Raw genomic sequence first — 27,121 nt, forward strand, 5'->3', positions numbered from 1 at the left:
TAGTGGTGAAGGCTGCACAACAATGTGAATGTACTTAATGCCACTGAATTGTACACTTAAAATGGTTAAAATGGTAAATTGTATGTGATGCATATTTCACCCCAATAAAATTAGCCTACATATTTCAAAGCTTGGTTTTTAAAATGTGATGCTCCAGCCATTGTTTATGGGAGGAATAAACAAGGATCCTGTCATCTGAGTGGATATTTTTAATGTGCTTTTGTAGATTTTTGGACCAGGGGATGATGAAGTGAAGCAACAGAAGTGCAACATGATCTCACTACTGTTTCTGGGTCTGGGAATTGCTTCTTTTTTTACTTTCTTCCTTCAGGTAGGTACCTATGGTTAGGTCTTCTCATCAAGTCTAGATTCAGTTAGAGGATATAGACTAATTATCTATTAATTAGATTTTAACTATTTGTTAATGTAGGTTAATTAGCAATAAATCAAGACCTAATGGAGTTTCCAAATCTTATACTGAAGTGACTTGCAGACACAATGGGCATAGGCTTTTTTAGAGGACAGAGTCCCTAGCTGGAGAAATTGTGCTAAATTGTGTCGTGTTAGAGGTTTGCCCTCAGCAAGCATTCATTATTACCAAGGGAAAAAGAGATCTGAGTTCACAGAAGAATGTAAGAACCAATGAAACTCAGCCAGCTAAAAACTGGGAAAAAAAAATACAGTGCAATAACATTCTCTTTTTGTTGTTGCTCTTTACACAATATCAAGTACACTCCTTTGAGCTTTTCCTCCTTCATTAATGAACTCTTTGAAAGAACGTACATTATATTGCATTTAGGTATTGTAGACCTGGCCAGAATGAACTAGCAAACATTTCTCTGACTGTACTTTTCTACCTAGATTTTTTACCAGATACTTTTTGTCTCGTTAACTCAGCACTGCACAGGTCTTTCCAATATGATCTGTTAAGTTGGCAGAGTGTTTCCTAGTCAGGCCCAGCATGCTTTTCTCTGTTATCATTGTTGAACCAATGGTAAAAGGAAGCCAAGCTTTTTATGTAGAAATCATTGCCTTGCTAGTAGCAACTCAACGATCCCATCCAGCCGCTAGACCTGGTGTGTTAGGCAAGTGCAGCTATTATTACATCAATGCGTTTTGCAGGCTGCACAGACAGCGGGCTGATGGATAGCACCGTGGTGCCCACACCAGCTTTGAGCAATCTGCCAGTAAAGAAAGGAGGAGACCAGGGAAGCCTACTCCCAGCACCATCCTTCTGTCTCAGTGTCCTCCCGGGCGTGCCCTGCACACTCCTACACTAATATCCAGTGTGCCTGGAGGCTCCCACCCACCGCAGGCGTCCTGAAACAAGCCCTGCTGTGGACATTTGTCCTGCTCTGCAGTTTAAACAAGCTATGATTTGAAAGAGGGAAGCTGTCTGGTACACATGCTTAGGGAGGGAGAGTGGCCTGCAGTTCCCCAGTCTGAGAGCAGGTGGCGCTGTGGCCGAGGGCCAGCAAACGCAACTGGAGCTTCTTAATACAGAACCTCCTCCCTCCACAGGAGCCAAAAGGATTCCTGCATAGAATTTTGTTACTGTTTTGTCTCAAGTATTAGGAACACACTGAAAGGTGTTACTAAACGCAGTATTGTTCTCACTGAGATGTTGTCCTTGAAAGCTTTGAAAAGGGAACCTATTCAGAATGATTCAGAAGCCAGAACTGGACTCTTTTAAGGTTTTTCATCTCAATTACATACTAGTGACTTAGCAGTACATGAATTCTAAGTTAGGACTTTTCATTAGTATTTGTTAATGGAGTTTTGTAAAAATCAATGGGAATATACGCACTTATGTCAGAATACTAGAGTTTGTTTGTTTGTTTCCTCAACCAGGGTTTCACCTTTGGGAAAGCTGGCGAGATCCTCACTACCAGGCTCCGGTCAATGGCTTTTAAAGCAATGCTCAGACAGGTAGTGTGTGCACTGGATATAACTGGATAAGCCTCTGTTTCTGTTCTTATTTCATGTTGTCCCCCACCCTGGGTGTTCATGCAAGGACTGGTCCTTCAATGCCCAGAGACCTCTCAGGGTTTTCATGGGAGTAGGCTTAATTTAGGTAGTGTTTTTGGCTTATTTTACCACTATATCTATCTGTATGGAAACTGCCAATTCAAGGACCTGTATCTCTTCCCTGGATTCTACACAAGCCCTGGCAAGTCGCCTGAGACTCCAGGATGCCTTTAAACAAAGGAAAAAGAGGTTGATAGAATTCATGTTCCACAATCAACCATACTAACTATAGGTTTTCCCAGATGTGATAAATGATTTTGTTTCTGACTTACTTGAGCTCTATTTTCACATTTTCACTTCTTAATTCACTAAATTGTTATCTACTATGTCCCAGACAGCATGCTGGTAGCTGGGGCTATACGCATGGTCTGCCCTCTGGGGAACTTCACTGTCTAGTGCAGGACATGTGGGAAAATGTATAAATGCAAATTCTGTTTTTATAGAGAAGCCTTAGGAGAGGGCCAGAATATCATTCATCCAATTGACAGGAATTGATTACCTTCCTGCTCATAAAAGGGCACATAGCATGAATCATATTTGAGCAAATCTGAGTTTACAAACCTTTTTTTCAGTACCTTTTAAACTGTTGCTATGTAGGGAAAATTATTCCATATGAAATGAAAAGATGCTGTAGATGAGTAGTTTATAATTAAAAGCATTTCTAAGATACACTCTTTTATTTGTGTTTAAAACAAAAACATGGTGAGAAACCAGGATTCATTTTCTCATGCCTGGAATTTACAAGAGAGCCATGCCCAGCACAGCTCAGGTCCTCTAGCTTTCTGAGAGACACCACCATGCCAGGAGGAAGTGTCCCTAGTGCTGTTGTAGACCCTGGGTGATGGAACACCCACACACACCCGCCACCTCAGGTGAAGCTGGCAGGGAGCACAGCTGCAGTCTGGATAAGTCTGCCACATACACCGGCCCCGTACCTGTCCCCATCCCTGTCCCAGCAGAGCAGCCTTGGGCTTGGATCCTGATAGGCTGTGATAGGGCTTGGATCCCAGGGCAGGGACCAGGGCTCTCTGCTGCATGCCAGGGTCCCCTGAACACCAGTACCCAAGTGAAGAGTGGATCCTTTCTCAGCACAGAAGGTTTGCAATATTTCATCTGGTTTTGTTGGCTTGTTTTAATCTTGAACTAATTTAAAGGTGTGTTTTGTGCCGTAGGACATGAGCTGGTTTGATGACCATAAAAACAGTACGGGTGCACTTTCTACAAGACTCGCAACTGACGCCTCCCAAGTACAAGGAGTATGTAGATTGCACTCTAATACTGCTTTTCTGTAACGTGGTTTTGAATAAACATGTGGCATAGCTGCATCTGTTAAGTTGCTTTCAGCTGGAAATAACAGAAAACTCAACTCAAACTGGCCTAAACAAGAAAGAGGAAGGTTAGACTTCAGGGTTGATTGATCCACTGGCTTAGAAATGTCACAAAGGACTCAGATTTCCTTTGTGTGGGGGCCTCTGAGTGGCTTTCTGCCCTCAGCATTGACTCTATCCTATAACTTGGCCCCTGTGGCCCCAGGACGCTGCTAGCGGTAACCAGAGCTTCATGCTTCCTTCTTTCCTGCGCAGTGAAAGAGGGCACCTGTACCTCAACCACCAAATGAGCAGCCTTTTCTTTGATCTGATTTGGGCTAATTTGGGTGCTATGCCAGACCCTGAACCAATAGCTTTCTCCAAGGAATACGATGCTCTCTCCCTGGCTTGGGTCCCCAGCCCTGGTGCTGAGGCCTGTCACTGTGGGTTGTCACTGTGAAGTGCACTGTGACCACACAACTTAGGAAAGCGGGGAGAATCAACTTCAGTGTCCTCTGCACCAGCCCTGTCTTCTGTGTGGCACAAACAGTAATTCATGTTTTCTGTATGCTTCACAGTGGATAGTCTCTTAGAATATGTACACTTTGCAACAGGTAGTCTCATCTTCCACATTTAAATAAAACATTCTTTAAAATGACCAGTGTACACTGGGTTAGTTTCCTCTGTAAACAGTGCCTTCATGAAAAAGTGCATGTGCCCACAGCCCATTCCCGAAGCTGAGAAGCTGATCACGCAGTTCTGCAATGTTGAGTTCATGTGGGCAGGAGAGGAATGGGAGCTGAGAGGCATGAAAAAGAAAAACCTGCAGAGCCTGTTGAGTTAAGCACAGGTGTCCTGGACTTACTGTAATGAAAGAGAGCAAATGTTAGCGCAGGCACCAGACCCTGTCATCATTCTGACAAGGAAGCCTAAGGCTGCAACTCATGGATTTGCAACTTAAAACCTAACTGCCTCTCCTTTGCTCTTCCAGGCCACTGGGACCAGGTTGGCTTTAATTGCCCAGAATACAGCCAACCTTGGAACTGGCATTATCATATCATTTATATACGGTTGGCAATTAACTCTTTTGCTGTTATTGGTTGTTCCAATTATCGCTGTATCAGGAATTGTTGAAATGAAATTGTTGGGTGGAAATGCCAAAAGAGACAAAAAGGAACTGGAAACCGCTGGAAAGGTGGGTCAAATAAGGCTTCAGTTTTTTGACGTATGTTTTATTTGTTAGTATAGTATTATTTTTTGCTATGTTCCATTTGAATTATTACAATATGCATGTTTCAATAACTAAACATTTGTGCTCACTACAATTTGTGCTCAACACTGTGCATAAAGTAGTTAATTATATTAAGAATGCCTAGAATCTGAACAGGAAGTAATGAAAAGATTTTAACCTGTAGGAAACACTTAAAGTGTGATCATTATAAAGAATTTCCAAAGTTCATTTTACCTTTTACTTCATATACTGATGCCATTGTTAGGACAAATGTCACCCCTCTTTTAGAGATGAGGGTTCGTTAAAACAGAATATAAGTGAATTGTTCAAGGTAGAACATTTGCTGGTTGTTTTCTTCTTGACTGTGATTTCTGTAATTGAGCTTGGAAGCCACCAGATGGCAGTAATGTTTTGATTTGTGGTTCTAACTATCCTGGCAATTGGGCGAATACTGGGTCTTCCTATGTGCCAATTATTATTCTAAGTATGTATTTATGTGCACCCACTCATATGCTCACAATAATCCTTTTAGGCATATTTTACCTCAATTTCACAGGCGTGGAACCTGAGAATTAAACAAGTTAAAGGCATGGCTGTGTTTCAAATTCAGGTCTAATGTCAGAACTTTTGATTACACAGCCCCTTTACATGATTTTAAATGTGTCCAAATCTACATATGAACATTTAATTTACATGTAAATTCATTTAAATATTTAAATATAGATTATAGCCGGGATATTTTTTACTCTTATTTATGTAAATATTACCTTTTATTGAAACATTAGGAGGTGAAGCAATTCATGAACATAAATTATGATCATTCCTACAGCACAACACTGGACAAAGCCCTTTCACATACATTATGGCAAAGGGCTTTGCTACAGTTATGTGAGGCGGGGCGCACAGCATTCAGAGGCAGGGTGACTGACTTCAGATGTGTGGCATGTAAGGGGTGAGATTCGAATTCCACCCCAGCACATTTCCACTAAACGCATTACATCCAATGAAATCCTGGCCCCTGCTCTCTTGTTCGGCCTCAGCTGAGTTTAAATCAATGTTAGTCTCTTCCCCAGGTTCCCATAATAATTCTTCCTTCTCACATTCACCCTGCATCCTTTCCCGGGGTCACATCTCTAGAACTGTGCCTGGTTCCCAAACTTATGAAGCCCTGGGTGTCCAAAGTTCTTGAAGCTCCCCTTGGCCGCTGGCTGTGGGTACTTTAGGGCATCATTTCCTTGACTTTTGTTTGTCACAGCAAACTGCTGAAAGAACAGCCTGATTTCGGTTTTCTTTCCTTTGTCCTTTTGATCTCTGCTTCCTTTCACATTTCAGAGGGGAAGTTGTCAGTAGGTAGAATGAAGATAAATTTTTCTTAGACTAGTTACATGAAAGAAAACATCTTGAATCTAGTTAAGATAATAGAGTCTTTATGATAAGTGGCTAATAACACTGAAAGCTGCCAGAATCTTGGCAGGAGTAAGGCAGTTAGAATTGAGCAGTATGGCAAACAAAGCACAATACCTTCGGTTAATCAGTCTTGGCCCTGCTACTCAGAGTGTGATACTGGAGATGGTTCCCAGCTTATCTGGTTCTTACTTTCCACTTTTATGAAATGAGAAATTGTACCAAATAATGTCCCAAGTTCCTTTCACCTAATAAATACTCTGTCATTCTAGGGATCAGAGAATTAACAACTTAGACCAGTATAAAATTATTTTTAGCAGCTACTCTAATAAGGTATTTTTAAAGAGATATGAAAGGTTAGAAATTTTAAATGTTAATTATCAGCAATTTATTCATAGTTTAATTTTATTTACTTAGTCAACTTTTTAAAAATTGTTTATTTATTTATTTATTTTTAGAGAGAGGGTAAGGGAGGGAAAAAGAGAGGGAGAGAAACATTGATCAGTTGCCTCTTTCACATCCCCAGTCCAGGACCTGGCCTGCAACCCGGGCATGTGCTCTGACCGGGAATTGAAACAGCAGCCTTTGGGTTTGTGGGATGATGTCCAACCCACTGAGCCACACCAGTCAGGGCACTTGGTCAACTCTTGATTAACCTCCAAGCAGTTAATCCACAACCAGAAAGTCAAGTGTTGAGTGTAACTAGTCATTAACAACTTGTCCCTTCCTTGTAAATGGCAAAGAAGGGAGAGAAGAATAGCATGATGAGTGAAGAACATGGACTTGGCATCAGGTAGACTTACACGGATCTTTGACATTTAACTTTTCTGTGCATCAGTTCCTCACCTGTGAAAACAGGAATAATAATATCTACCTCACAGAGTTATTGTGAGACTAAATCAGATCATGTCAGTTAAATGAGGTAATACCCGGCACATCATAAAAGCTTAGTAAGTATTCTCTACTCTGGATACTATTACTGTTAGATTTTTCATTTAGAAGAAAGGTTATTCAGCCTGCAGTATCAAATATCTTGCTTTTATGTGGTTACAGAAGCTGAGAACTGAGATAAAACTCATAAAGCTGCTGAAACAAAAACAAAGTTAAAATCTTAGGTTCCTTGTGCTAATGGTTTAGATGACAGCTGAATCTGTCATTTAGACTAAATAGCTGTCACAGACAACTATCACTAAACAGGAGTGGTTTGGCTGTCAGACTGGTTCGGGTAACAGGGATATAATGTAAGGACACGCAGAAGTGCAGGTGGCACCCATGGTTTGGGTTACTGGAAAGTCACCAGCAGCTCCTTCTTTTAGAGCCATAAGCTCTGTTGGCTTTGAGGCTCTCTACACATTTTTTATGTTCCTCAACTGCTGTATATTCAAATAAGCTTCCTACACATGCCCTGGTGACCTTGGCCTCCAAATCCACAGGATTCCTCAGTTCAAGCAGTTGCCTCCAGCCCAGGAAGCAGGATCTAATTGGCCTGCATCAGTCAGATGTCTATCCCTGGCATTTACAATTTGGATCTTCTTTTCAATTATGGGTAAACAGTTCCTCTATGTAGGGATATGATCATGGAGGAAATGATTGGGACCTCTAGTGACCCTTAGAAGTCACTTAGCCTGATACTCTAGGACTACCCTATGAGGAAGGCAGAGCCACAAGGGGTTGTGACTAATGCCAGTCAAGGAACTGCCTGGGGGCACAGCTGGGAATAGAATTAGTTCCTGATGCTTTGGCCACCATTCTTGCCCTGAGCTTGTCAGGCTTCCTGGAAATACAAAAACTTGCCCACTACACTTGGCACAACCAGAGGTACTTTTAGGATCGCCAGTTTTGTTGTAGAGCTGGTCTTAAGAGCATACTATTATGCCTTTGCTCCCCAAATGGAAGGAATTTAAAACCCTTCATGATTCTTTTGACAGTGCCCTAAGTTTTACAGTTTCCATTATATCAGAAGTAAAAGCCCCATGTCTAATCAAGGTCTGTTCTACATTACAGATTGCAGCAGAGGCAATAGAAAACATTAGGACAGTTGTGTCCTTGACCCAGGAAAGAAAATTTGAATCAATGTATGTCGAAAAATTGTACGGAGCTTACAGGTAATGAGCATATGGTTGGTACTAAGAACCTAGTGCTTTCCTGGGGCTGAATTATTGTCCCCAAAGATAATAAAAATTCTCTTCCTCCAAATAATGTGACTGTAAGGATGACATTTAAAAATAATTATCTCACTGAAAATAAGTAGCTTTTTGATGTGACAGGGCCACAGGATCAAATTTTTATTTCTCTTATAAAAACAATACATTAGGTCTCCAAGAACTGGACAGTAAAGAGGACAGTGCATTTCTTTGTTCACCAGTGCAGGCAATGTAAACTCAGGATAAACATTCTTTTAGGGAGTTGTTCAAACCTTTATTTTGTTTGGGTTGTGTAGACTGAACCAAAGAGACTTGTTACTTAGTTAATTAAAGTACAATAGCCCCCTCCCTTATCCACGGTGTTGCCTCCCTTAGTTTCAGTAACCCAGTCAACCACAGTTGAAATATTACATGGAAAATTCCAGAAATAATTCATAAATTTTTTTATTGAAGTATAATTGACCTATAATATTATATTAGTGTTGGGTGTAAATATAGTGATTTGATATTTATATATTATGAAATGATGACAAGTCTAGTTACCTTCTGTCACCAAAGTTATGACAGTATTATTGACCCTATTTTACATGCTATTTGTTATATCTCCATGACTTACTTATTTTATAACTGAAAATTTGTCCCCCTGAGTCCCTGTCACCCATTTCACCCAGCTCCCTACCCCTCCCTATGGCCCTCTGGCAACCATCATTTTGTTCTCTGTATTTATGAGTCTGTTGCTGTTTTGTTTATTTTGTTTTTATATTCCCCATGGAAGTGAAATAATATGGTATTTGTCTTTCTCTGACTTATTTCACTTAGCATAATACCCTCCGGTTCTATCCATGTTGTTGCAAATGACAAGATTTTCATTTTTTATAGCTAACTAATATTCCACAGTATTTGTGTGTGCTCGCTAGCATATCATATCTTCTTTACTCATCTGTTGATGGAAAATTAGGTTGCTTCCATATTTTGGCTGTTGTAAATAATGCTACAGTGAACATAGGGGTACATATGTCTTTTTGAATTAACATTTTCGTTTCTTCAGATGAATACCCAGAAGTGGAATTGCTGGGTCACGTGGTAGCTTCATTTTTAATTTTTTGTGGCACCTCCACACTGTTTTCCATAGCGGCTGCACCAGTTTACATTCCCACCAACAGCATCAAGGGTTCCTTTTTCCCTACATCATCAGCAACACTTGCTATTTTTTTGTCTTTGGATACTAGGCATTCCAACTGGTGTGAGGTAGTATCTCATCATGGTTTTGATTTGCATGTCTCTGGTGATTAGTGATGTTACCATCTTTTCATGTAGCTGTTGCCCATCTGTCTGTCTTCCTTGGATAAGTGTCTATTCAGGTTCTCTGCCCATTTTTTTAAAATAGATTTCTTTGATATTTAGTTGTGTAAATTCTTTATGTATTTGGATATTAACCACTTATTGGATGAATTATTTGCAAATATCTCCTCCCATTTGGTAGGAGATATTTTGTTGGTTTCTTTTGCTCTGCAAAAGTTTTTTAGTTTGATGTAGTCCCAATTGTTTATTTTTGCTTTGTTGTCCTTGCCTGAGGAGACATATCCCACCTCCAAAAAAAAAAAAAAAAAAATTGCTAATACTGATGTCAAAAGCTTACTCCCAATGTTTTCTTCTAGGATTTTTATGAATTCAGGTCTTATATTCAAGTCTTTAATCCATTTTGAGTTTATTTTTGTAAATGGTGTAAGATAGTGGTCCAGTTTCATTCTTTCACATATTCAGTTTTGTCAACATTATTTGTGAATAAATTGCCTTTTCTCCTTTGTGTACTCTAGCCTCCTTAGTTGTAGATTGACTGTATATGTGTCATTTATTTCTGGATTCTCTATTCCATTGATCTATGTGACTGTTTATGTGCCAGTACCATACTGTTTTGATAATTATAGCTTTGTAGTATAATTTGAAATAAGGGAGCATACTACTTCCAACTTTGTCTTTCTCAATATTGCTTTGGCTATGCAGGGATTTTTGTTGTTCCAAAAAAATTTTAGGATTATTTGTTGTAGATTATTTGTAAAAAAAAGTCATTGGTGTGTTTTTTTAAGACTTTATTTATTTATTTTTGGAGACAAGGGAAGGGAGAGAGAAAAAGGAGAGAAGCATTGATATAAGAGAGAAACATTGCTGACTGGGGACTGAACCTGCAACCCAGGCATGTGCTCCAATGGAGGTTCAAACCTGCAACATTTTGCTTTGTGGGACAATGCCCAACCAACTGAGTCATACCGGATAGGGTGTCATTGGTGTTTTGATAGGAATTACATTGAATTTGTATGTAGCTTTGGGTAGTATAATCATTTTGACAATATTAATTCTTACTATCCATGAGCAGTGAATATTATCCTTCCATTTATGTGTGTCATCTTCCATTTCTTTAATGTCTTATAGTTTTCAGAGTACAGATCTGTCACCTCCTTGGTTAAATTTATTCCTAGGTATTTTTATGCAACTGTAAATAGGATTGTTTTCTTAACTTCTCTTTCTTAATTTTTTATTAGTGTATAGAAATGCAATGTATTTCTGTACATTAATTTTTTATTCTGCAACTTTACTGAATTCATTTATTAGTTCTAGGAATATCTTGGAGTCTTTAGGATTCTCTGTATATAGTGTCATGTCATCTGCAAATAATGACAGTTTCATTTCTTCCTTTCCAGTTTGGATGGCTTCTTCTTGTCTAATTTCTGTGTTTAGGACTTTTATATATTGAACAAAAGAGGTAAGAGGAGGACATGTCTTGTTCCTGATCTTATGGGAAAAGCTTTCAGCTTTTCACCAATGAGTATGATTTTAGCTGTAGGTGTGTCATGTATGGCCTTTATGTTGAGGTATATTCCCTCTACAGGCACTTTGTTAAGAGTTTTTATCATTAATGGCTGTTGAATTTTGCCAAATGCTTTTCTGTATCAATTGAGATAATCATATGCTTTTCGTTCTTCATTTTGTTAGTCCGATGTATCATGTTGGTTGACATATGGTTGTTAAGCTGTCCCTGGAATAAATCCCACTTGATCATGGTGAATGGTCCTTTCCTGTATTGTTGTAATATTTTGTTGAGGATTTTTACATCTATATTCATCAGGGATATTGGACTGTAATGTTTTATTTTCTTTTTTTAGTGTCTTCATCTGGTTTTGGTATCAGAGCAGTGCTGACCTTGTAAAATGAGTTTAGAAGTGTTCCTTCCTCTTTGATTTTTTTTGGCGGGAACAATTTGAGAAGGCTAGGTATTAACTCTTCTTTAAATGTTTGGTAGAATTCATCTGTGGAGCCATGTGGACCTGAACTTTTGTTTGTTGGTAGTTTTTTATTATTGGTTCAATTTCATTACTAGTAATTGCTCTACTTTGAATTTCTATTTCTTCATGATTCAGTCTTGAAAGATTGTATGTTTCCAGAAATTTACCCATTTCTTCTAGATTGTCCAATTTGTAGACATATAATTGTTTATAATATTCTTATGATTCTTTGTATTTCTATCATATCCCCATTTTTAAAATCTTTTTTAAAGTATATTTTATTGATTATGTTGTTACAATAGTTCCCATTTTTTTCCCCTTTGCTCCCCTCTGCCAAGTATCCTCCTTCCCTCCAGCAATTCCACCCCTCTTAGTTCATGTCCGTGGGTCATGCATAAAAGTTCTTTGGCTTCACCCTTTCCTATATTATTCTTAACATCCCCCTGTCTATTTTGTACCAACTGATTATGCTTCTTAGTCCCTGCACCATTTCCCCATTTCTCCCCCTCCCCACTCCCAGCTGATAACCCTCCAAATGATCTCCATACCTATGATTCTGTTCCTATTCTTGTTTGCTTAGGTGGATTTTGTTTTTATTTTTTTTTAGATTCAGTTGTTGATAGCTGTGAGTTTGTTGTCATTTTAATGTTCATAGTTTTGATCTTATTCTTCTTAACTAAGTCCCTTTGACATTTCATATAATAATGGCTTGGTGATGATGAACTCCTTTAGCTTCACCTAGTCTAGGAAGCACTTCATCTGCCCTTCCATTCCAAATGATAGCTTTGCTGGATAGATTATCTTGGTTGTAGGTTGCTTTTCATCATATTGAATACTGCTTGCCAGTCCCTGCCTGCCTGCACAGTGTCCTCTGAGAAATCTGCTTATAGTCTTATAGGCACCCCCCTGTAGGCAACTCTCCACCACTCTCTTGCTGCATCCAGGACTCTGTCTTTATCTTTAACCTTTGGCATCTCAATCATGATGCGTCCTGGTGTGGTCCCCTCTGGGTCCAGCTCACCCGGGACCCTCCATGCTTCCCGGTCCTGTATGTCCACCTCCTTTGCAAAATTTGGGAAGTTTTCCTCATTTATTTCAATTCTTGCTTCCTCATTCTGCACTGGTTGACTGTTTTTTTCCTTCCATATGTTCCAAATCATTGATTTGAACCCCGGTTTCCTTCCCTTCAACATTGGTTTTGTGTGGATTTTCCTTCGTGTCACTTAGCATAGCCTTCACTTCTTCTCTTATGCATTTACCATACTCAAGCATATCTGTCAAGCCTGTGAGCATCTTTATCACCAGTGTTTTGAATTCTGCATCTGTTAGGTTGGCTATCTTCTCATTGCTTAGTTTTGCCAATGGAACCTTGATCCGTTCCGCCTTTTGGGCCATACTTCTCTGTCTCCTCATTCTGACAGGCTTCTGTGGTTTTTTGCCTCCACATCCCAGGTAGAGCTGTCACTCCTGTTACGTTGTAAAGAGTGGAGTCTTAGGGAATTGTCAGTACAGGGCGACCTGTTTCACCACGTTGTGGTGCTGTATGTGGGGGAGGGGTCAGAGAGGGAACAATGCCACCTGCCCAGCACTTGCCCCTTTTCCAGGCACCTCTCCCATTTCCGCACCGGACTGGCACCCCTCTAGCTGCTGCCCTGGCCGTCGTTCCCAGAGTGGGTGGGTCTTCAGACGTTCTAGGACCATGAGGGCCCTTTAAACAAACGGACTCTGCTGAGAGACTGGCAGTTTCTGCCTCCACCCCGACCCCCACTGGTCTGCACAGTCAGAAGCAATGAGGCTTGATTTTCCCTGGTGCTGGGACCGTGAGCTGTGAGGTCCGGTGAGGAGCTGGGATCGCTCCCCAGATGTCCCTCCTAACTTTTTAAAATGTGTGACTGTGCTTTCTGCTGACCTGCTGCTGCCTGCCGCTGCTGCTATCACCACACCGCATCCTCTCCGCCCCTCCTACCCGTCTGGATGAGTATTTCTTCTTTATATCTTTGTTTGCTGGGCTTCCATGCAGTTTGATTTTCTGGAACTTCTGGTTGTTTCTAGTTTTGAGGTAGTTGTACTCCTTCTTAGTTGTGGAGGGAGATGCAGTGTGTCTGTCTACACTTCCATCTTGCCTGGAAGTCCTCTGTCATATCCCTTTTAATTCCTTCTTTTTCATTTCTGTTTTTATTTATTTGGCCCCTCTTTTTTTTTCTTGATGGTCTCCTATTTTGTCTTTCAAACACTCAACTTCTAGTTTTATTGACTTTTTTCTTTTGTGTTTTTTAGCCTCTAATTTATTTATTTATTCTCTGATCTTTATACATTCCTTTCTTCTACTAATTTGGGCTTTATTGTTTCTTTTTTTTCTAGTTCCTTTAGTTATAATGTTAGCTTGTTTGAGTTTTCTCTTATTTCTTGAAAAGGTGAAGTTGCTCTGAACTTCATTCACTTTTAGAAGATTTTGGAAAGTTGTTTCCATTTTCATTTGTCTTAATGTATTTTTACATTTTTCTCTTTTGTTTTCTCATTCACCCATTGGTTGTTAATGGCATATTGTTCAGTTTCCACGTATTTGAGTCTTTTCCAGTTTTCTTCTTGTAATTGATTTCCAATTTCACAACCATCCGTTGTTGTTGAAAAGATGCTTGACATCATTTCATCTTAAATTTATTGACACTTGCCTTGTGGCCTAACATGTATTCTGTCCTGGAAAATGTTTCGTGTGCACTGGAAAAGAATGCTACTTTTGGATGGAATGTTCTGTATATATAAATTAAATACATCTGATCTATTGTGTTGGTTAAGGCCAATATCTCCTTGCTTTATGTACAGGATGGGGAAAAAAGTATGTTTATAGTTTTTCAAATGGGAAATAGTACAATAATTAATAATACAAGAATAAACTCTGTGTGTCACATACTCATAATTGTAAGCCTGCTTTTGCCACACCCTGGATTTGGGTGATTCTGTGTTGGATGCGTAAATATTTATACATGTTATATATAACTTCCTGTTGGACTGACTCCATTACCACTGTGTGATGCTCTTCTTTGTTTTTTGTTACAGTCTTTGTTTTAAAGTTTGTTTTTTCTGATATAAGTATTCCTACCCCAGCTCTTTTCTTTCATCCTCTCTTATCTCTTCCCTTGTGGGGTGATGGTTTTCTTCAGTGTTATGTTTAGATTCCTTTATCTTTTTTTTTAATGTGTTTACTGTATGTTTTTCTTTGTGGTTACTATGAGGTTCACATATAACATTCTATGTACTGTATACAACAGTGTCTTTTGATAGTAACATAAATTTAAACACACTCCAATGCTTTACATTTTTACTCCTGCCCCCTCATTTTATATAATTCTGACACATTTTATATCTTATTTTATTTATCTCTTAACTGTATGTTTAAATTAAGTTCATGACTTTTGTCTTTTACCCTTCATACTTGATTTATAAGTGATTAACCCACTACCTTTATTATTTATTTAGTTTTTCTGGTGTGGTCTTTACTTTTGCATATTTTCTTGTTAATTAATGTCTTTTTAGCTTAGAGAATTCCTTTTAACATTGCTGGTTTAGTGGTTATGAACTCCTTTAATTTTTGCCTACCTAGGGAAACTTTTAGTATTTCCTGCTATTCTGAATAATAACCTTGCTGGGTTATGAATCCTTGGTTGGCAATCTTTTTTTCCTTTCAGCACTTTGAATACACCATGCTATTTCCTTTTGACTTGTAACATTTTCTGCTGAAAAATCTGCTGATAACATTATGGGATTTCTTTTGTACACAATATATTTTTTTCTTGCTGCTGTTAAGATCCTCTCTTTATCCTTAACTTTTACCTCTTTATTTATAATGTGTCTGTGTGTATCTCACTGGGTTCATCTTATCTGTAACTCTATGGGATTCATGATCTGATGACTGTTTCCTTCCCCACATTAGGGAAGTTTTCAGCCATTATTTCCTCATATAATTTTTCTGGCCTTTTCTCCCTTCTCCTTCTGGAACCCCTATAATGTTAATATTATTCTGCTTGATGTTGTTCCAGAGACCCTCAGTGATTTTCACTTTTTAAAACTACTTTTTAATTTTGCTGTTTAGTCTAGGTGTTTCTCGTTGCTGTGTGTTCCAGCTCACAGATTCATGCTTCTATGTCATCCATTCTGATGTGGACACCTCCTGCCTAGTTAGTATGTTCTTCGATTTATAAATAGGAAGACTGCAGTTCTATTCCAGTCTGCTGTTTGTGCAGTGCCCTGGGCATAGCAACCTGCCATGAACTGTCTTTTGGATTTTTTATAGTCCCATAGAGCTCACTTATACCAGCCTCAGGCCACCAGAATCCAGCATCAAGGAGTTTCCCCTGTGTGGACTGAGGTACCCTCTGGTTTTAGAAGGCAGTTGCAATGTGCAGGGAGTGAGGCTCTCCAGCTGTGTCGGGAAGGCGGTGGGAAAATGTCCTGCCTGCTCACGTGCAGGGGCTACAGCAGTGCAGCCAGGGAGCGCTCTGTGCGCGTGCACGCGGGCTCCGGGGCGTGGCAGGGTGCTGGGAGAAGGCTGCAGCTGTTTGCCGTCCCTGGCCGGGCAGGGCGATTTACAGTGGCTGGCACTTGAAGACTTCAGGCAAGGAGCAGAACGCTGAAGGTTCCAAGTCACCTGCACCTCCAGGGAGCAAGGAAGTGTTCCGAAATGACTCCCAGTCTTGTCTGGTTTTAGCATAGCAGTGGGACGGCGGCACCCTGACCCACTGAGTGATCAGGTTAGGTAGAGAGTGCGATACCAGCATCCACTGGCTACTCCGCGCCTGGGCAGTTTTCAGCAGGCTGGAAAGGCCATGGTTTTAGGTTAACAGGTGAATATCTTTCCCATGTAGTCTGCATGCTTTTTTAACTGCTGTTTTTTGTGGTGTTGTTTTTGTTTTTGCTGCGTCATGGGTTGAATGTGACTGCATGTGATTCCTTTAAGTGGGGAGTCTGATTTTCTCATAGCACTTGCGGGCCCTTAGATGTTAACATCAACCCCTTTGGTTTTCTAAGTCAGATATGTAGGGACTTGTCTCTTCAGTGCAGCTCCCAGGGGTTAGGGTGTCCTGTGCTGGGTATCAAGCCCTTGATCCTCCAGAAGCACCTGTCTGGCGAGATTGCTTCCTGCTGTGCATCACCCCATCAGTGGTGGGTGTTTGTGATCCTTTTATCCTCTCCTGTGGAAAAGGTAATTGTATCACTAGCGAACATGTTCTCACATTTAGTAGGTTGTCTTTTCATTTTGCTGATGATTTCCTTTGCTGTGCAAAAGCTTTTTAGTTTAATATAGTCCCATTTGTTTATTTTATTTTTTTCCTTTTGTTTCTCTTGCCCAAGGAGACATATTCAAAAATACTACTCAGTGCAATATCAAAGAGTTTACTGTTTTCTTCTAGGAGTTGCATGGTTTCAAGTCTCACATTTAAGGCTTTAATCCATTTCGAGTTTATTCTTGTATATGTTGTAAGAAAGTGTGGCCATAAGTTTTAAATTGAGCTCTAGTCTCACCTGAAACATGATTCATACCCTTTCCTAGTATATCCGTGCTGTGTACACGACCTGCCTTTAGTCATTTAGTAGCTGTCTTGGTTATCAGATAGACTGTCATGGTATCACAGTGCTTGTACTCAAGTAACTCCTAGTTTACTTACTAATGGCTCCCGTGTGCAAGAGCACTGATGCTGGCAATGTGGGTGTGCCAAAGAGAACCTGTGAAATGCTTCCTTTAAGTGAAAAGGTGAATGTTCTTGACTTAATAAGGCATTTTATCATCCTGCATTGTTACAAGAAGGTGGAGTACAGTACAATAAGATATACTGTATTGAGAGACAACACTCACATAACTTTTATTACAATATATTGTTAATCATTGTTTTACTTTATGATTAACTGTATTATTACTCTCTTACTGTGCCTAATTTATAAGTTAACTTCATCATAGGTATGCATGTCTGTATGTTTAGAAAAAAAACATAGTATATATAAGGTTTGGTATTGTCCATGGTTTCAGGCATCCCCTGGGGATGTTGGAATGTATTCCCTGTGGATAACGAAGGGCTACTACTGTATTCCATTTGTTCCCTGGATGAGGACCAGATCCAACCTGCTCTGAAAACAAAGAAACAAATCCTATTTCACTCATTTATACTTGAGCAATTCAAGAAACTCCCAGGGGCATTGTTTGCCACTTGTTTTCAACCAGGGCCTGTTTTTTTTTAATAAATATATTTTATTTTATTTTTTAAATTATATTTAATTGATTATGCTATTATAGTTGCTCCAATTTCTCCCCCTTTGCCCCCCTCCACCCAGCAGCTCCCACTCCCTCAGGCAATCCCCACACCATTGTTCATGTCCATGGGTTATAAATTCTTCGGCTATTCCATTTCCTATACTGTACTTTACATCCCCATGACTATAAATGAATATATTTTAACAGTAACAAAGTAGAATACAACTTGTATTAAAGCTCTTAGACTAGAATAGTTTGAACACTTACAGATTTGAAAGGGCTAGTTGAAATTCTCAATTTATTTCGTCTCCTTATGTATGTTTCATGCAGCTACATTTTTCTGTTTAATATTTGACATATAAATATGTATGTGCCATTATCTATGACCTTATGATTTATTTTAAATGTCAAGAAAATTAAGGAATAATATAAAGCTGGAGCTAATTTCTAAAGATTTAATAGCAATTTTTTCAGTAATATTAAGTATTGTAATGCCACGCTCACAGCACATAACTTAATCATCCAAATCAGTAATGCTTTAAATTTTCCTTCTTGGCAAATGCCTTCCTTCTAATCTGAAAGTAAATGGTTGTCCTTTTGGAGGACTTATACTAAAGTAGCTATACTGAGCATGGGACCTAATTAGAAACGGTGCTAAAAACTGTATTGGGGCTGGCAGGATCTAGCTCAGGAAGGATTTCTGATGTGTTTTTATATAAACCTCAGTGACCATACTTTCTGAATTTGAAACATGAATTTTGACAAAAGAGATGATAACTAGTCACAGAAGACAAAATAATAATATTAAGGAAATTCCATTCAGACGATTCAAATTTCAGTCAGGACTTTGACATCCTCAACGTTTTTAACACAATATTTATGTTTATATCATAGGAGTTGAATATCTGGGTCATTGGATATTAACATGTAATAGGAGCAATTATCATTTGAGCAACCATTAAGAGCTAGGTACTGTGCTAGACATTTATAGTCTTTCTTTAGTTCTCAAAACAACTCTGCATCATATTGCTTATGCCCATTGTACAAATCAGAAAACTGATGCGTAGAAAGGTTGTCACTGACTTTAATGTAACTGGAGGCAGAATTTAAACCCAGGTCAACTACAGTTAGAAGCTGTGTTCTTTCCACAGCACAGTGCTGAGAGGGATTGAAGAGATGGTAATGAATATACCAATTTGCTTTTCAGGAATTCTGTGCGGAAGGCACACATCTATGGAATTACTTTTAGCATTTCACAAGCATTTATGTATTTTTCCTATGCTGGTTGTTTTCGATTCGGTGCCTATCTCATCGTGAATGGACATATGCTCTTCAGAGATGTTATTCTGTAAGTAACTCTTAAAATATTATGATTATTCCATAATAAGGTTTCAGTAGGTCTATGCAAAAGTTTAGAGTAGGAAAGACGAAAACCTCTCTTGCTTTAAAATGAGGTTGGACAGTTGAATCAGCTACAGAAATCTGATCTTGATAATACTCCAAGTACAGTTTAATCACTGGAGTTGGCAAAAACTAACCATGAAAATCATCATAACCCAGAATTTTAGTAATACACAGAAGTCAAGACAGGAGGATAGCAAAATTTCTTATTGTATAATGTAGGCAGAAAGAAATCGTTAGTTACAAAGTTGTTGGTGACCATAGACTCAAAAACAAAGGGTTATATAGCATTAACAGCAACCAAAGATGGCCTTGTCCATGGGATGGGAATGCTGGACTGAAGTTTGACAAAGGCCCTGTCCCCTAACCAGACTTGGGATGACCCAGCCAACATTTGCCTCTTAGTCTTTCTCTGATCTTCTTGGTTTCCAAGACTAACCAATGGTCTCTTTAATTGATACATTCCTCTTTTAAAAATACGCTAAACAGAATCAGTTAAATTGCAGTCTAGTCTTGCCAAAGGGAAGCCATTCTTTTTAAGATCACATGGCATATTTCTGCTCTGATAGGATAATTGTAAAGCACTAGTGAACAACCTTTTTTTGTTCTTTGAACAAGGTCAAAACAAGTAAAGTATTTAAAAGCTGTTCTTTTATTTTCATCCCCAAAATTTGAAAAAAAGGTATGTAACATTTTATCAATCAGGATCCCAGAAGGAAACAGATGATACTGCCAATGGGAACTTTCAGGAGAGTGTGCTAAAGGACCTATTTACAAAGGTGTGGCAAGTGCTAACGTACATACCCACCCAGGGGAGCTGTTACCACCTCATCAGTCCCCAGCTTAAGAATGCTAAAACCCTAAGCCTCAAGGGAAAGAGGAGGGAAAGGTTTACAGAACCGGGTGTAGGAGCCTTCTGTCTTCTTTGGGGGAGGGACACCAACAACCCAACAAGAAAGAAGCCAACCAAATACTCTGGCCTCACTCTGCTCCAGCCCTCCCATCCCCTGCCGTCCCTTTCATGGCCAAACCCCATCCTCTGCGAGAACAAAAACCTATGATGTGGTCCATGAAGGCTCAGCCTCTGAAGACTGGGATGGTGCAAAATAGAGAAGGGTAGAGAATAGAAAGTGGTTTTGGAAGAACAAATGGAAAATATGTGGCTCAGCTCTGGGATTTACAACTTGGAGTATTTTTATTGTCTAGAAAATTCATCCTACTTTTTTGTTGTTTCATTTTTACCATTAAAATGTTAAATTAGGGATAATTGGAAGACATTTTTTAAATCTTTCATGCTAAAGCTAGATTACAGGGTGTATAGGAAAGCTACTAGGCTGCTACATGTGAGTTCATCACTATTTTAAAATTTAATTTTTTGTAACGAACGTTACCAAGTATTTAAGGGGCAGCCTTAATATAACTATATTTAAAACACATTTTAATATCTTAGAAGCTTAGTAGGAAAAAAAATTAAGTTCTCCATTATTACTAGGTAGAAATACTTTTCCCCTCCCCTTTCTCTGGGGGAGCTCTGGTATCAGAGGTAAACAGCTGGGTGGGGACGTAGACCCTCAGGATCTTCAGCCCTTCAAAGAAGTTGTTACAATTCATATCTGTTTTTTAAAGATGATTTAATTGGAGAATGGACCTTTAGCTTCTCTCAGGGTAGTGTCAGTAATTATTTTAATTATAAGAGAAAAGCTATTCCTCGTAGAGCCTTATGTTTCCTAGTAGGACTTCTTTAACCACAGAGGTTATTGCTGTTTGTGTGTGAGTGTGGAAGAAACCACAAGCTGGAAGTCAGGCTGTAGATTCAGTAGGAAACATCACTTCTTTCCCGGTGCTAGCCAAGCGCTCTGTGCCTCAGTTACCTCAACTCTAAAAAGGGCATAACTAGTCACTAAAATTACTTGAGATGGCAAGTCAGATTCAGTTATAAGCCACTTCCAAAAAAAGAGAAGAACTTGGGAAAGTTACATTAACTCTAGGAAATCAGAGGCTCCTTGGGGGCAAAAAGAAACCCTCCCCAGTGATCCTCCTCGATCCATGCAAAGGTGTGCTGCTAGGGCCAGCTTGGGTTGGGGCATGACTAGGGGAGTAAAAAATGTCAGTACTGGTAAGCAGTATGTCTTTGAACTTTTAAACACCATGGAGCTATGTAATTATACAGGCTAATTTTTCATTCCTCTTCCGGTCTAGGGTGTTTTCAGCGATTGTGTTTGGCGCAGTGGCTCTAGGACATGCTAGTTCCTTTGCTCCAGACTATGCCAAAGCCAAGCTGTCTGCTGCCCACTTATTCATGCTATTTGAAAGACAACCTTTGATTGACAGCTACAGTGAAGAAGGCCTGAGGCCTGTGAGTTCTCTGCTGCCTTATGAGTGCTGGGTTCATTTTTTTTTTTTTCTAAAGGTTTGCTGGCTGCTAGATTGCAATTACAGGATAAATCTGTAGTGATTACACTGACGTTTGTCTTTGTGATATTTACAGAGCTAATATTTGGCCAATTTGCCTAGCATTTTAAAATTTCATAGGGGTGTTCAAGGATTCTGAAGTTTAGCACATTAAAAAATTTTTTAAAAATCCAGATATATTGGAATTGGATAATTTTTATGAAAACTATTGGTCATATCTCCTGAAGGTATATCCATATAATTCTCTATGTAAATGGAATTAGTAATTTGGCTTTAATCACATCTTGTAACGACTGAATTACAGTTGGCAAGCAGGCCACTTTATTCACAGTAATAGTCCTATAGTTGACCATTTCCATAGTTAACTCAGACTTAGATGGGAGGGTCCTTTGCCCGACCAAAGCTGCTACATTTTAATGCACAAGAAGCAGTGCAGGTAAAGATGGGGACTTAACCTTTCTGGGACTTCACTGGGTATTTGATGTCTGAGAAAACTGCTGGGTCCAGTGAGTGAGATGGAGAGAGTAAGAGAGAGGGGCGGCCAGGGCTTCAGACAAGGGGTGTCCCCCAAGACTGCAGGTAGAAGCTGCCCTAAGTCCCCAAGCCTCTGAATCTTTAGCCATGGGGTTGGCTCTAGCCTCCGAGTCACCATTTGAGAAAGCTAAATATTTGTCTGAAATGAACCAGAAATTGAGTTCAGACAACAACTTTCAGTCATATGACTACCTAATATAACCTGTACCCCTGTTTCCCATCTTTATTTTATATAACAATTTTCTATCAATATTAACTAGTGCTAGGATTTGTACTGAATATGAACTTTGTTTTTCTACTATAGTCTTTGCTAAAGTTTCCTTGAAATAATATTTTATTACAATAATTACCAGACCAATCACAATGGCAACATTTTAAACACTTTTAGGATAAGTTTGAAGGAAATGTGACATTTAATGAAGTCATGTTCAACTATCCAACCCGGCCAGACGTGCCCGTGCTTCAGGGGCTGAGCCTGGAGGTGAAGAAGGGCCAGACGCTGGCCCTGGTGGGCAGCAGCGGCTGTGGGAAGAGCACGGTGGTCCAGCTCCTCGAGCGGTTCTATGACCCCCTGGCCGGATCAGTGGTGAGCACACCTTCTTAAACTATTAACCTGATTTAAAGTAATTTTTCGAGTGGCTAAACCAATATTCCCATAATGGAAAAAATTGGACAAGTAAAGACCACAATCCTATTTGATACAATGACCACATTCTGTAAACCCTAAACAGACAAATATATGGGGACAATCAGGTAGAACATCTGGAATTTGGTGTAGTTCAGAGAATATTGGATGTGATGTTGATCTCTGCCTGCCCTGGGCCTTCTGAGCCAGCCTCATGCTCCTAAATAGTCTCTCAGTTCCTGGTTTACAAAGGTAAGCACAAACTCCTGCCAGAATTCTAATCAGGCTCCCAGGATAGGCTAATGCTTGCTTATCCCTCCCCACCTCCTGCTTTGCCTTCTCTCTCCAACCCTGAACTCCACCCCTTTCATATGTGGCTTTCATCATTGATTTCCTGGTAGGTAGCCCCTGGCTCTCTTCCATAAGTGAAGACTTGGCTCTGATAATGCTTCTTCTGTTACCATGGACTGGTACCCACCTAGCCCTCAGAGCCCACCTCTGTTTAGACAGTCACCAAAGTGGTAAACCTTGTTTAGCTGTTTCCTTTTTGGAAATTCTTATGCTTCCACCATTACAATTACTCTGCAGTTATGAATACAGGCAAACCAGCTCAACACTCTGTAGGTGTGCTGTGCTAATAATAGGGTGGGATTTTGTGACTGAGAGGTCAACACTAACTGGACTTATGTCTCTTCCTTCACTGGTGACCGTTACTTTGCAGGAAGCTGCACCCTCAGGTACTACATCACAAGGCTCCTCTAGGAGCACCATGCCTCCTGCTTACCACAAAGAAATAAATAATCAGGACTACCTCCAACACAACCGTTCTCCCAAAGACACTGCTCTTTGAGCTTATTCCCTTTCCTTTGACCTTTGACAGCACACCTTAGTGCTGTCAAAAGAGAAAAGTTTAAGTCTGGTGGTTCTCAGGAGAAAGAGAAAGAGAAGTAGGACAGGCGGTAACCAGCTTTCAGAATCTGCTTTTGGTTGGTTATGCCTGCAGGAGGGGGGATAAAGTCAAGTTGGAAGGTTGGATTCACTCAAGGGACAGCAGATATGAGCAGAATACTTAATTTCAGGCTTCCTAAAGGCAGGGATTGGCACACTTGCCTGGAGGAGGGCACAGAGGGACAAAGAAAGGAATGTGGACAGACAGGACCAGATGTGCTACCATTTTACCAGTTAGTCCAAGAAAGGGGTGGCATAATCATCATGAAAATAATTTTGTCCCTGACTGACATGGCTCAGTGGATTGGGCATCATCCCACAAACTGAAAGGTTGCGGTTCAATTCCAGGTCAGGGCACACGCCTGGGTTGTGGGCCAGGTCCCCAGTTAGGGGCATGCAAGAGGCAGCCAATTGATGTTACTTTTGCACATTGATGTTTCTCTCCCTCTTTTTCCCCTTCCTTCCTCTCTCTCGAAAAATATTAAATCTTTTTAAAAAATCATTTTGTTGGCTATGTCTGCTCCAACAATGTGTGTAGAGGTTGTGAGGCTTGGTATTTCACAGACTGCTGATGCCCACATGCAACAAAATCCTGCAAATGGTTAATCTAGTAACTTACTGCTTCGTTCTTTTTTTTCCTTTTCAAGCCCTTCTTACTGTTTGTGGACTTTGTTTTTCAGCTCCTAGATGGTCAAGAAGCAAAGAAACTAAACATCCAATGGCTCAGAGCCCAACTCGGAATCGTGTCCCAGGAGCCCATTCTGTTTGACTACAGCATTGCCGAGAACATTGCGTATGGAGACAATAGCCGAGTTGTATCACAGGATGAAATCGTGCGTGCGGCCAAAGCAGCCAACATACATCCTTTCATCGAGACCTTACCCCATGTAAGTTAACTGGCAACAGTCAAGACACAGAACATGGCTGTCACCACAAGGATCCCCAGTTGTCCTTTTATAGCCACATGCTCCTTCCCGCCCTCACTCCCTGCAGCTTCTGGCAACGACTAACTGTTCTCCATTTCTGTAATTTTCTACTTTAAGAACGTTATATAAACACAGTATATAGCCTTTTGAGATTAGCTTCTCTCACTCAGCCTAATGCCCTTAAGTTGTATGTATCTTTAGTTCATTCCTTTTTATTGCTGAGTAATGTTCCATGGTATGGACGGGCCTTGTTTTACCACCATTCACCTGCTTCCAGTTTTGGGCTGTTAAGAATAAAGCTGCTGTAAATATTTGTGTACCAGTCTGTGAACCTAAGGTTTTATCTCTAGGAGAAATGCCCAGCAGTGCTATTGTTGGGCCATTTGGTAATTGCATGTTTAATTTGATAAGAAATTGCTAAACTTTTTCAGAGTGGAGGTGCCATTTTACATTCCTATTAGCGGTGTATGAGTGATAGTTTCTCTCTTTGCCAGCATTTGCTGTTGTTACTATATTTTGTTTACCATTCTGATAGGTGGATAGTGGTAACTCGTTGTGGTTTTAATTTGCATTTCCTAATGGCAAATGATGTTGAACATCACTTTATATACTTAATTGCCATCTATGTTTACTCTTTGGGCAATGTCTCTTCATATTGAGTTTTGACAGATTTTTTTATATATTCTACTTATTAGTCCTCTGCCAGATATGCAGTTTGCAAATATTTTCTCCCAGTTTGTTGCTTTTTTTCACCCATTTAATAGGGTCTTTTGCAGAGCCAAAGTTTTTCATTTTAGTGAGGTGCAATTCATTAGTTTCTCCTTTTACAGACTCGGCTTTTGGTGTCAAGTCTAAGAATTCTTTTTCTAGTCCTAAAGATTTCCTCTGCCTGTTTTTCCCTGAAAGTTATGGTTTTACATTTCACATTTACATGTTCCATTTTGAGTTAATTTTGGTATAAGATTTTTTTTTTAATGACTCATTTTATTCCTCTGGAGAGGACATGTACTCTCCTGTTTCCGCGGTCCCAACACTCCCTATTACCTCATTATAGCTGCTACGACTGTAGCCCAAGTGCAGTGATGTCAGTATGGCTTTGACGAATACCTAACGTAAGAGTCCAATGAAAATATTTTTAGCAACTGGTGAACATGAGTAGTCCTAGAAAATGACTTGCAATCCCTAAAACTGAGGGCGGGGATCATTCCTCTTGTGGCCCTCATCTAGCACCTGAGGGTCCACGGGATTAAAGTGAAATACAGCTTAATTATTTTTACTGGTATAGTCTATGATTAGAAATCACACTCACAAATGAAACTTTAAACGCTCTATGCGGGTTAGCCTTCCCAACCCTTAACACATAGTCATTGACTTCAAGTATCGGATATGACTGAATAAAAAATGTTAAAGCTTCATTCAGTTTTTATTTAACTAACATTGGACGTTAGAACATAAATTCGCATGGCATATATTGAGTTCAGTTCACTATAAACTGAACTGTCTCAGTTTGTACTTTTATTCTATGTTTTGGCTTCGTATGTTCTCTCAATATCAAGCTTCCCAACTTCTCTACAAGGACATATTTATCTCCCCTTTCTCCTTTTCCCACCACATCTCCACAATTTCTATTTCCCTCTGTGATCTTTCATAGTATGTATGTAGCGTTTTCTACTCACTTCACATTATATTGAATGTGTATTTTTTTCTCTTTAGATTTTAAATTCTTTCAGGGTAGGGATAAAGCTGAATTCATTTTTACACTTAACACAGTTCTGGGTATAACAGGTGCTCGGTAAATATTTATGTGAATGAATGAGTTTAGAAGAGAATAAACTAGGTTCCTTGTGGATCATATGACTTTAATTTTTTTAAAGTTTAAATCCTAAACATGAACATTTAACCTTTATAGGACTCCAGTGACATCAGCTGCATGATAATGGTAGGAAATCAAGAATTTGTTGCAGAATACCATTGAGAACTAAAGTTACTAGTTTCCTACTTTGATAAACATGCTGTTAAATGAACAACTATGTAACTGTTATGGAAATACTTTTTTATTCTAAATATCTTTCCTTATAAGTAGCACTGTCATATGTTAAGTAAAAGTTTATTCAATATAGAACTAGTAATTTTTCTGGGTTACAACTTAATTTTATTCACGACTAACTTGCAGAAATACGACACGAGAGTGGGCGATAAGGGGACCCAGCTCTCAGGCGGGCAGAAGCAGAGGATCGCCATTGCCCGCGCCCTCATCAGACAGCCCCGCATCCTGCTGCTGGATGAGGCCACCTCAGCTCTAGATACCGAAAGTGAAAAGGTATGGCCTCCCACCCCTCGGCACATTTCATTTGTAAAACAACTTTTTGTGCCCTTAACCATGAAAAAATATATGTAAGCACAGAAAAGAATAAACAGAAATTTAGACTATGGTTATTTCAAAGTAGAATATTTTCTTATTCCTTTCAGTATTTTCCAATTTTTCTAACATGATTGTATATTATTTTAGAAACACACTAAAAGTAAAGCATTCAAAAGAAAAGGCTGCATAAGTAATTTTTAGCACACTATTGGAAAAACTGGAAAATAAAATAACTAAAAGGGATGCAATTTGGTAAAATATATTGACTAGTTAA

At 39.5% G+C, this 27,121-nt stretch overlaps 1 protein-coding gene across 1 annotated transcript in view; it reads left to right on the plus strand.

The window, feature by feature from the left end:
* The window catches only part of ABCB4 (ATP binding cassette subfamily B member 4), a 76,746-nt gene that overhangs the window by 48,534 nt on the left and 1,091 nt on the right, over nucleotides 1-27,121 (plus strand). Inside the window, exons 18-27 of the mRNA XM_090287271.1 lie at nucleotides 227-331; nucleotides 1,852-1,929; nucleotides 3,201-3,284; nucleotides 4,327-4,530; nucleotides 7,975-8,075; nucleotides 18,847-18,987; nucleotides 21,240-21,396; nucleotides 22,375-22,572; nucleotides 24,240-24,446; nucleotides 26,659-26,805. Coding sequence (XP_090143397.1) covers nucleotides 227-331; nucleotides 1,852-1,929; nucleotides 3,201-3,284; nucleotides 4,327-4,530; nucleotides 7,975-8,075; nucleotides 18,847-18,987; nucleotides 21,240-21,396; nucleotides 22,375-22,572; nucleotides 24,240-24,446; nucleotides 26,659-26,805 — 1,422 coding nt within the window. The remainder of the gene's footprint in view (nucleotides 1-226; nucleotides 332-1,851; nucleotides 1,930-3,200; nucleotides 3,285-4,326; nucleotides 4,531-7,974; nucleotides 8,076-18,846; nucleotides 18,988-21,239; nucleotides 21,397-22,374; nucleotides 22,573-24,239; nucleotides 24,447-26,658; nucleotides 26,806-27,121) is intronic.

This window comes from Furipterus horrens, unplaced genomic scaffold (assembly GCF_987537825.1).
Source record: "Furipterus horrens unplaced genomic scaffold, mFurHor1.1.pri manual_scaffold_9, whole genome shotgun sequence".
Lineage (NCBI taxonomy): Eukaryota > Metazoa > Chordata > Mammalia > Chiroptera > Furipteridae > Furipterus > Furipterus horrens.